The sequence below is a fragment of the Arvicanthis niloticus genome, chromosome 9, assembly GCF_011762505.2.
Source record: "Arvicanthis niloticus isolate mArvNil1 chromosome 9, mArvNil1.pat.X, whole genome shotgun sequence".
In the NCBI taxonomy this organism is placed as follows: Eukaryota; Metazoa; Chordata; class Mammalia; order Rodentia; family Muridae; genus Arvicanthis; species Arvicanthis niloticus.
Window position 1 is genome coordinate 21,654,443 of NC_047666.1, and position 10,836 is coordinate 21,665,278.

At 42.0% G+C, this 10,836-nt stretch overlaps 1 protein-coding gene across 7 annotated transcripts in view; it reads left to right on the plus strand.

Moving 5' to 3' along the window:
- Positions 1-10,836, plus strand: part of Gcfc2 (GC-rich sequence DNA-binding factor 2) — a 37,486-nt gene that overhangs the window by 18,458 nt on the left and 8,192 nt on the right. The window contains exons 7-13 of one of the 7 annotated variants that reach the window (XM_034511543.2): positions 1,036-1,159; positions 2,477-2,558; positions 2,965-3,077; positions 4,968-5,167; positions 7,180-7,330; positions 8,916-9,034; positions 10,662-10,738. In XM_034511543.2, coding sequence (XP_034367434.1) covers positions 1,036-1,159; positions 2,477-2,558; positions 2,965-3,077; positions 4,968-5,167; positions 7,180-7,330; positions 8,916-9,034; positions 10,662-10,738 — 866 coding nt within the window. Of the gene's footprint in view, positions 1-1,035; positions 1,160-2,476; positions 2,559-2,964; positions 3,147-4,967; positions 5,168-7,179; positions 7,331-8,915; positions 9,035-10,661; positions 10,739-10,836 lie in introns of those variants that run through there. The other 6 variants (XR_004607599.2, XR_013112454.1, XR_013112455.1 and 3 more) reach the window with 6 other exon arrangements.

The following is a 10,836-nucleotide window of genomic DNA, read 5'->3' on the forward strand; positions in this document are numbered from 1 at the left end:
ACTGAGACGTGATCCCCTGGAAGAGCAGCCAGTGCTCTTAACCACTGAGCCATCTCTTTTCCAGCCCTGGTTTAGAATGTTTAATGCTTACTCAGTATGACCCAAAATTTACATGTTGTTTGTGATGGTTTTTTAATAGTTGTATGTTTAATATTTTTACACCATCTGACTTTTAAATCTTTCATTTTTGTGTTCTGTGCACACTCAGTACTGTCATGGGATCCTTTGTGTTCTGTGCACACTCAGTGCTGTCATGGGATCCTCTGTGTTCTGTGCACACTCTGTGCTGACTTGGGATCCTCTGTGTTCTGTGCACACTCCGTGCTGACTTGGGATTCTCTATTACCTTTTTGCAAGGTACTTTAAGCCCTAGAACTTTAAAAGAAGAAAATTGTTAAAGTAGTTGAATTCTACTTCCTATATCTATTCTATCCATAAAATATTGCTTTGTCACCACATTAAGTGTCAGTTGCTGCTTGCTTTCTGTGGCGTTTCTTCATTCATCCTTGAATTACACTTTTAAACTCCTCCTAGCCCGCATGAGGCTGCTGTAGCTGTATTCCGGAAGCAGCAGGAACTGCTCACGGAGAAGGAGGATTCCAGTTCCATCTCGTCACACATTCTAGAGCTTAGCCCCCTCATTTGTCCCTAGTGACTTTGTTCCATCTTATGAAGTTTATTCTGGTGCCGGGACTCAAACCCAGGGCCTTAGACATGCTCAGCAGGCATCCTACCCTCAGCTATAGTCCAGCCCCATTTGTCCTCCAGCTTCTCAGAATTTACCTGCTTCTTCTAGTGTCTCCTTGCTATCTGTCCAGATTTCCCCCTCAGCTTTCTCTGACAAGGATCCTTCCTTTTACCCATCTCTCAAGTGCATGCTCCTCAACCCATATCATTTGTTTTCATAAATTGTGATGCTTGAACTATTATTGAAAGTATTCAAGAATTGAATGTATACATGTGATTACAAATAATACCTTTTGTACTTTTTATAATTCATTATTGATGAACTTTTTGATTGCTTTTGTGTTTCAGATTATCATCATTGAGGAACTAGAATCATCCATGTACACATTGCTTTTAAAACAGTCAGAAGCACTTTTGAAACGCAGGCAAGATGAGTTAAAATGTGAATCATCATACTTGCAACAGTTATCATGTTAGTGTTTTTATATTCCATTATTTGTTAAGCTAAATTGCCATATGGAGAATAAAAATATCTTTAGTTCTATATTTAAAAAAAAAAAAGCTATATAGTTGGGTGGGGTGGGGGTTACTATTGCTGTGAAGAAACACCATGACCAACAGCAAGTTAGAGTGGAAAGGGTTTATTCCCCTTACACTTGCATAGAACAGTTCATCCTCAAAAGCAGTGAGTGCAGGAGCTCAAGCACAGAGGGACCTGGAGGCAGAGCTGATGCTGAGGCCATGGCTGCTTACTTGCTTGCTTTCCGAGACTAGAACCATGGACAGTCCCAGGGATGGCCCCACCCACAATGGGCTGGGTGCTCCCTGTGAATCACGAATTAAGAAACTGCAGGCTTGCATACAGACAGACCTTCTGGAGACATTTTCTCAGTTGAGGCTCCCTCTCCTCTGATGAGTCTAGCTTGTTTTAGTTTGGCACAAAACTAGCCAGTACAAAAGCTTTTTCTATATTTTCACACTAATCCTTCACCCACACCTGGCATTTCAAGGAGGAGTTTCAGTATACCTTGATCAAGGTTAAAGTATATTTTTCTAGGTCTATGTGTGTACCTGAGTATATGTAAGTGCGTCACATGTGTGCAGGAGTGTTCAGAGGTCAAAAGGGTATAAGTTCCTCTGGGACTGGCAGTCTGGACACTTACAAGCTGCCATGTAGGTGCTTGGAACTGAACCCTGGTCATCTGGGAAAACAACTAGTGCTCTTAACTGCTGAGCCATCTCCCCAGGCCCCTTGACACAGATGCCATTCAATCAGCGGAGAGTGGTGGGAAACATAGACTGGTGAGTCTCAGCAGGGTTGGTAAGGAGTGGCCACTCCACTTCCTCACGCCACAGTACCGCTGCACTAGTGTCTTAGCTCGGGTGCTTAGGGAATGTGGGTGACAAGGAAGAGTGAAGTGACTGTCAAGCTCCCTCCCACATTTGGTCAGTTGTAAACAGTGGAACGTGCTGAAATAAAACGGGCCATAGTATAAATAAGATGTTAGCAGTATAAATATCTCTAGTATATGACTGGGGGAAATTGGGATAAACTGCTAGAAATGACACCTGCTTTGGTAGGAAGGCCATGTGCTTAGGCCAACAGGCTTGATGGCTGTGAACACGGATAGCTAATGGACATTATGTTGTATGGCATAACAAAATGTACATTTTGAGCACATTACATGTTCTTATATTCACACACACATATACTTCATGAAGTTACCTGTAGCTTCAGTGCTTCACGGTTTTGAGACTGTAGTACAAAGCTAATTTTGTGAATTAACAGGCAAAGATGAGACATCGGCAAATGGAAGCTTGGCTCTGGATGAAAAGGATCAACAGATTTTAGAAGAGATTGAAGCTCGAAGGTATCTATAAAGTGCAGACGTAACACTGAGCAGGGACTTGCCACTATTTCAGTAGCGCTAGCTCTGTGATCATCACCCAGCCTGGCATCGCAGTTTGCAAGAATGATGTAAAACCAAAGCTGACTTAGCTCAGCTGGCCTCCAGCTCAGAAACAAACTGGGGCTCAGGTGGGATGCGTGAGGCGGCCCTTGTTCGGATTGCTTTGAACTGGAAACCACCTCTAACTAGTGGACTCTCCTTAAGAAACCTTTACATCCAGAGAATGACCTAAGCTGAGCACTAGAACCAGAGCAGCTAAGGAAGCAGAAAGTGTCCGAGAAGAGTTACATACAATGGTGTCAGTATGATGATGTGTCCATTGTCAGATAACAACATTGTTGACTTACTTTACTTCATCACAACACAGGATGCAGAGAAGACAAGCAAGAGAGCTCTTGGGCAACTGTGACCATCAGGAGGGGACATCTAGTGATGATGAGCTGTCTCCTGCATCGATGACTAACTTCCACAAGCGCCAAGGTCAATTGCCAAGATTCTAACCTATTTTGAAATGTTGAAATAGTGAGGAAGGCTCTGTTGTGGCTGCCTGTAAGTCCATATCAGTAAGACAGGAAAATTCAGGAAAGATGGAAACAGTTTCTGCATAAGATTGCCTGCCTCTGGAAAGGCAGTGGTGTGAGCACCTGCTCCCAGGGCTCCTTGCTGCTGCCTGCTGGGTTACAGAGGGCACTGTGACTGCGCTGCCTTCTTTATATGGCTCCATCTGCAACTTAAACAATGAATTCAGTGAAACTACTTTTAAAAAGCACTTTATTGTAATGAACTCAGATTAAAAGCATCACAAAGCTCAAACCAGACATTTGCCAACTTCCTAACTCTGCATCTCAGTGAACTCTACAGTTAGCATGGCGGTTCTGAAGCCTCTTAGGTTTCTGTACTTTCACTAGCAGTTACATTTTGTTTTTTAAGGTTTACTAAGGTGTAGATGCCCCTGATAGACAGACTGGGCGGGACCCAGTGTGCCTGTCCTAGAGTGGTGCTGCCCCACACACCCTTCAGAGTGGTGTCCTAGTACTGCTGAAAGTTGTTGTGTCTTGAATTGATGTGGAGTACTAAGACTTCCGCACCCTTTCAGTGCACATACATACATGCATGTACACACATGTACACGCATGTACACACAAAGGGAGAAACTGTGACAGAACTGAAGTAGAAAGGAATGTGTCTAACTCTGAACTCTTTCATGACTGTGTGCCCTTTACCTGTATTTTTATCTGTATGTTGCCCTTTCTTGTTCTCCCTTCTAAAGGCTACAGTGTACCTACACTTGATGTCTGCAGGGGAGGCTAGGATCTGCAGAGGAGAAAGAATAGGAGGCGATGCTCTTTCTGAAATGAGGTGCTGAGATTAGGTGACCTCTCTTAACAGTGTACATTCTAAGCCCACCCATTTCCCTGCAAACTTTGTGATTGTTTTTCATTAGCACTGAATGGTATTCCATGTTGTATATGTACCAAGTTCTCAATGGCAGTTCAGATGACGATGGGCTTCTTGGTTGGTTTCATTTCCCTGCTATAGAGCATCAGAAATCTCTATGGTAGGGTATAGAGATCTCTGGGTGTGTGCTTAGGATTAAAATAGCTGGGTCATTTTTAATTTTTTGAGAAACCTCCAAACTGGCACCAGCAGTGAATAAGGCTCCTTTTCCTCACATCTCCAGCGTTTGCTGTTGGATTTCTTGATGGCTTTTCTGACTGGGGTGAGGTAGAGTCACAAAGTAGCTTTGTGTTTCTGCTGCTTTAAAACTTGTTATTGGCCTTTTATGTTTCTTCTTTGAAACTGTTGAGTTGAGTAGCTCACTTGTTGATTGGTAGTTTCATTTCCTTGTTTTTTTTATTTCTGTGGGTCTTGTTGCGTTCTGGATCCTAACACCATGTCTGAATACAGCTAGTCAGGGTTCTCACCTGTGCCGTGGGCTGTCCGTGCTCTGCTCATGAGCGAAACCACCTACAGTGGTTTGAGAAGGCACACAGTGCAGCTCTTGAAAAGATTCTGGGCTTTACTGTTCGTGAGGCTCCATGGGAAGGGGCTTTTGTCCTTGCCCACCTCAGTTCAGTGTTCTTTGCTCGCTTTGCTTAAATGTAGCATCTCTGCCTTAAAGGGAGAAGGGCTGTGGTAATGAAAGGAGACAGTAAGTATATGGTATTTTGGCATATAGACAGGGACTCAATACACAGTAGGCTTTATTAGTATGAATATTATCACTTTTGGTATTAAAGTGACTTTTTAAATAAAATGAATATAATGAAATACAAGCTTCCAGCCCAGTTGGTTAAGTAGCAGCTGGTGACTGTTGGTAAGGAAACAGTCTTAAAATGCATAACATAAAGAGACTTACTTTGTTTGCAGGTGACATTTTACAGGATTGTAAGAAAGTTTTTGAAGATGTGCATGATGATTTTTGTAACGTCCAGAATATTTTATTGAAATTTCAGCAGTGGCGAGAAAAGTTTCCTGATTCCTACTATGAAGCCTTCGTTGGTTTCTGCTTACCAAAGCTTTTAAGTCCCCTGATACGAGTTCAGTTGCTTGATTGGAATCCTCTTAAGGTATCAGTGTTTAACATGTGACTGTCGTGGTCATGTTAGCTGCTTTTGTGCCCTTGCTGTCAGGTTGGGTCTAAAATATCACAACCTCAGCCTGGCAGGATGGCTCAGGATATAAAGGTGCTTGCTGCCGAGGGTCATGGCCTGAGTTTGGACTCTGAAACCCATGTGATAGAAGGAGAGAATTCATTTCCACAAGTTGTCCTTTGGCCTTTACACATGCTGTGCCTCCCGACCTCCCCGCACAAATGAACATCACTGAAAAGTAAAAACAAAACCATTTACCCTTAAAGTTGTAAATAAAATTTAGAGCCTTGGAATAACTGTCTAGAAATGTATGCTCTGAACTATATTACTTGGGGTGCTTACATGATTTGGGGGGCTGGAAGGAAAGAGACAGATACAGAGACAGACAGACAGACAGACAGACAGAGACAAGTTGGAGTAAAACCTAGGGCCTTCTGTATGCTAAACAATCATGAAACCATTGAGCTACATCCCCAGAATCTTGCTGGATTCTTAAGGCATAGCAGGACCAAACATACTGAGTCAACAAACACATTTTTAAGATTCTTATAATGTGTGAAAATTTCCCTAGACTTATGTAGTAGTAAGTTTGGTTAAATTTGACTTAAAAACTTGTTCTGAGGATTATGAAGTTATTGTGAAGATGACAAAGTGGGAAGAGTTGGTTAGCAAAACACCGAGGAGGAGGACTGTAAGAGAGTCCCTAGGGGTGTGCAGGAATTTGTGGGGAATACACCTTCTTTAAAGTGGGAGAAATGCAAATTCAGGGCTGAGTACACTGGCCTTCAAACCTAGATTCAGAGCTGAGAACTCGTTTTTGAAAGTAATAGAAAATGTACTATAGGGAAGGTAATATGGAGTTGTTTTTGTTTTGTTTTGTTTTGTTTTGTTTTGTTTTGTTTGTTGAGACAGGGCTTTTCTCTGTGTGGCCCTGGAACTCACTCTGTAATCAGGCTGGCCTCAAACACAAGAAATCTGCCTGCTTCTGCCTCCTGAGTGCTAGAATTAAGGGTGTGCACCACTACTGCCTGGTACTAATGTGGAGTTTTAAAAACGTTTTATTACATATGTTTGTGTGTGTGTGTGTGTGTGTGTGTGTGTGTGTGTGTCAGTGTGTACACATGCCATAGCATGCATGTGGAGGCCAGAGGACAGCATATGGGAGTTAGTTCTTTCCATTATATGAGTCTTAAGGATCCATCTTAGGTCATCAGACCTGGCAGCAGTGCCTTTATGCTCTGAGTCATCTCAGGGACTTGAAAGTAATGTTTAGGGATCCACTAGAAATAACTGGATCCTGCATGCTAAAGAGTGAAGCTCTCTAAGGAAAGCTCTCAGCGAGAGCTTACAGAGTAAATGATGGGGGTGTCAGCGCCTCTTCCTTGGTCTAGTCATGTGTCTGCAGGCTTCCTAGGCCCATACCACCTTCCAGGGTAGAGCAAGGTCATCTCTGTGGAACGATTAGAGAACGAGTGGGCAGCACCTGGGGTTAGCCCTTCTGGATCATTTCATTCATCTACAAGTACTAATAATAGCCATTTGGTGTTTGCTGATTGGCTACCAAACTAAACCACATGCGCATTACACATTTATTCTTAAGTGAAAGGACTGAAGTCAATTTGCTTGAGGCAGATGAATGAATTTTACCAGTGATTTTTGTAGCAATTCCAAGTGCCTAACTCAAACATGTTACTTCACTCTGGTCAGATCGATGTCATTGCTGGTCTCTGAATGTCCTGGCACACAGTGGGCCTTTGCCACATTTTTGTTGTATGGATGAATGCATGAAACACAGTTCTTAGTTACTCTGACTCGATGCTGGGATGCTGTGCCTCCTGCCTTACCTTGGTGGTCTGATGGTGTATACATAGTATTAAAACATGCGATTATTCTCTTTGAGCCTTGGGAAAATTCTAGGGATTTTGGAAAAAGTTAACTTACAAAATACACACATTTAAGAATGTATAATTTATTATCTCATCTTATAGATGGACTCCATAGGTCTAGACAAGATGCCCTGGTTCACAGCCATAACAGAGTTTATGGAGAGCAGCATGGAAGATTCAGGAAAAGAAGATGGTTCTGATAAAAAAATCTTGTCTGCTGTCATCAACAAAACCATTGTTCCTCGCCTTACAGGTAATCTTAATTCTGTTATAATCACAAATACACTTTTAGAAATGTGGAGATGTAAGGAAATACTGTATGTATTCAAGAGCAATAGATTTCAAATTGACCTGGTTGGAAAATGCTTGTTTGTGCAAATATTGGCTGTCCACAGGAGTAGTGGTGGTGTTTGACCATATTTTTACCATATTCCAGAGAAGTGAGTTTTGAACTTGACTAAACTTTGAAGATTATTATTCATTCTGGACAATGATGTTCTTTTTAACTCTTGTGTTTGAACCATCCATCCTATGGCTAGCAAGCGCTGGTTCTGTGTGTTCTGAAGACAGCACTCCCAGGGTGTGCTGAAAGAGCACAAGTGGTGGCTGTGCTGCATTGGATGCAGGTCACAGAGTGGCTGTTAGATGTTTGCTGAGTATACCATATGTCAGAGTAGTCTAGGCAGGAGGCAGCTGCATGTGGGTGGTACTTAATGCCACAACGTGATGTGAAATATTAAGGAAGTGAATGCAAGAAGGAACGATATGGAAATGACCTCAGTCCTAAGGTCCTTTTAGCATTTAAAAAAATCACAGAAGTAACAGCAAAGACCAGAGAGGACAGTCAAAGTATTTCTCAAAGTATTTCCAAGAGGAAAGGTAGGGCCTAGTTGTAGTTGTTGACAGTAGTCACACAGGATTAGAGTCAAACTTTGAAGCTGGCTATGCAAATGTCCTGTGTGACTTGAGAGATGCACTCTCCACTTTGTGGAAGGTGCAAAGGCATAATTGAGAGGATTCCGGAAACAAACAGAAAGAAAAATATGAGGAGACATCTAGGCAGTACTTTGAGGAATTTTATTTTAAAAGGAAAGAAGACAGTGGACAGTACTGGAGAAAGTACTAGGGGTTTGGAGCTGGAAGATAGTGCAGTGTTTAAAACTGTTGCCATCAATAGTGAGGGCCAGCATTCAGATCCCCAGAACTCACATAAAAATATGGCAAGCATGGTGGTATTATAACCAAGTGTTTGTAACATGGAGACAGAGGATCCCAATAGCAAGCTGGCGTGCCAAACTGGCAACCATCAGCCTCAAGCTTCACACAGACAGACAGACACACACACACACACACACAGAGTCAAGCACCCACACACATGTCAACATGCGTACAAACTCATGAGGGCAGGGAGAAGAAGGAAGTAGAGAGATCCTTCAACTGAAAATAAGAACCAGTAAATCAACTGGACAAACGAGCAGGCCAGGGGAAGTAATTGCTGCCTAACACGGAGGCTTACTTGAATTTTGGAAATTTAGTTTAGTATACCTTTCTTTAAAGCTACATTTTAGCTACACATTACAGGAAGAGTTAGTGTGAAGGTGAATTTAGCAAGGGTTGTAGGTTAACCCAACAGGTGTAGCAAAATCCAAGGAGGAAAAATATTGAAGGTGTACACAAAAAGTAAATGGTAATGATAGAAATCTGGAGTATATGCAAATAAGAAATGTCATGATTAGCCATGGGTCTTAACCTGATATGGAGTGGAACAGGATATGCTAAAGACTTTGGTTATTTGTACATGATCTAGCAGCGTGTACAACCACTGAAATGTGTTTCAGATTTTGTAGAGATCATTTGGGACCCCATGTCAACCTCACAGACAAGAAGTTTAACAACGCACTGCAGAGTGGCTTTTGAACAGTTCGCTTCTGAAAATGACGTCAGTAGAAGCAAACAGGTAACGGTAGCTGCAGATCTGGGGTTAGCTCAGTGAGAGTGCTTGCCGAGCATGCGCGAGACCCGAGTTCAACTTCCAATACCACAAAAGTAAATAAAATAATGTATACATGCTCACATTCTATTGTGTGAAGATACTACCTAGAAAGTCAGAATTCAAGGAATGTAAAATATGGGGTAAAATAAAATTTGAGTTTTGTTCTTAATGGTCTAAAAATTGATATAGGGCTCTTAAGATATATGGTACTTATAATTAAATGGAAAAAGAAATAAAACCCTGTTCTTCAGGAAAATCGAGATGGGACTACATCCCCAGATTTGCAAAGAGTAAAAAAAAAAAGCTAAGAGAAACAAGGTGCAGTAAGGATGGCAGGTGTGTAGCCTTGACTGGCCTGGAATCACAGAGATCTGCCTGCCTTGTGTTGGGATCACCAGCATGTGCCACCATGCTTGGAAGAAAGCAGGACTCCCCTCAGACACAGCTAGTACTACAAATGGGACACTACTATTGGATTTTGTGGTTACTTTGGCTTTGTTCTTGTTTTACTCTTTATTGATTAAATTCGTCCTTTGACCATTTCATGTGTATGTAGTACATTGCTTACTATCACCCCCCCCACCTCTTTCTCACACACACACACACACACACACACACACACACACCTCATCTCATCTCCTCCTCCTCCTCCTCTCACAGGTCCCTTTCTTTTGTGACCATCTGATTCTACCCAGGACTATGTGTGCCCATGGATTTAGAACTATCTATTGTAGCCTTATGGACTCCAGTAATTGTTCTTTCCCTGGAATCCATCAGTTGCCAGTAGTTCATCAGGGAGGGCTAGGGCTCTGTGGTCTCTCCAATCCATGACTGGCTCTTGACAAGCCCAGTCTTGTGTAGGCAGCCTCTGCTGCTCAGATCTCATGTTTGCAATGACTGTGCCATGTCCTAAAGATAGCATTTCATATCTCTTCTCCCTTTCTTCTGCTCTGACTTTCTTTCCATTCTCTCTTCCATGGCATTCCTTAAAGAGGGTGGTAGAAATGCACTCTTTAGGGCTGAGCACATGGGTGTCTGCATTTACTGTTGTTTACTGCAAAGACAAGCTTCTCCGGTTAAGTGTGAGGAGCATGTGTCTATGGGGATACACATAAATATCTAGGCTGTAGTTTGATACCACGTCAGTTAGCTAAACCATAGTGGGAAGGTTGCCCCTAGGTCTATGATCTCCCAGCCACTGGTTTCTGGTATCACATACTACCATCTTAGTTTAACATTCTCTACAAGTTGGATACAAGGTCATGAGCTGTATTCCAGCAATTCCATTTCATTGTGTATACCTATTAACTGTTCTTGCGCACACTGAAACTTCTGCAAGGTATTTTATAGCATCATTAAGTATAATGAACCCCTGAATTGGAAACCATCAAATGTCTAATGAGTAGTATTCATGCAACAAAATGCAGTAGAGCAGTGAAGTGATTTAGTGACAACCCATACATCTCCTAAGGTTCTTACAGCATTGTAACATCTGGTTCTAACTGCAGACCAATTTGCACCATTAAGATTACTTAATTTAGTTATTGTATTTCCAATTATGGCTTGCTGATGCTTTTCAAATTTTTAATAGGACTTACTTAAATCTATTGTTGCAAGAATGAAGAAGTCAGTAGAAGACGATGTTTTTATTCCTCCATACCCAAAGAGGTAAGAGCTCTCCATGTTTATACTGTTTAAAATAGCTTTTCTTTTGTGGGGAGTAGGGTGGTGTAAGACACTGCCCTTGAGCTGTAGCCACCCAATGA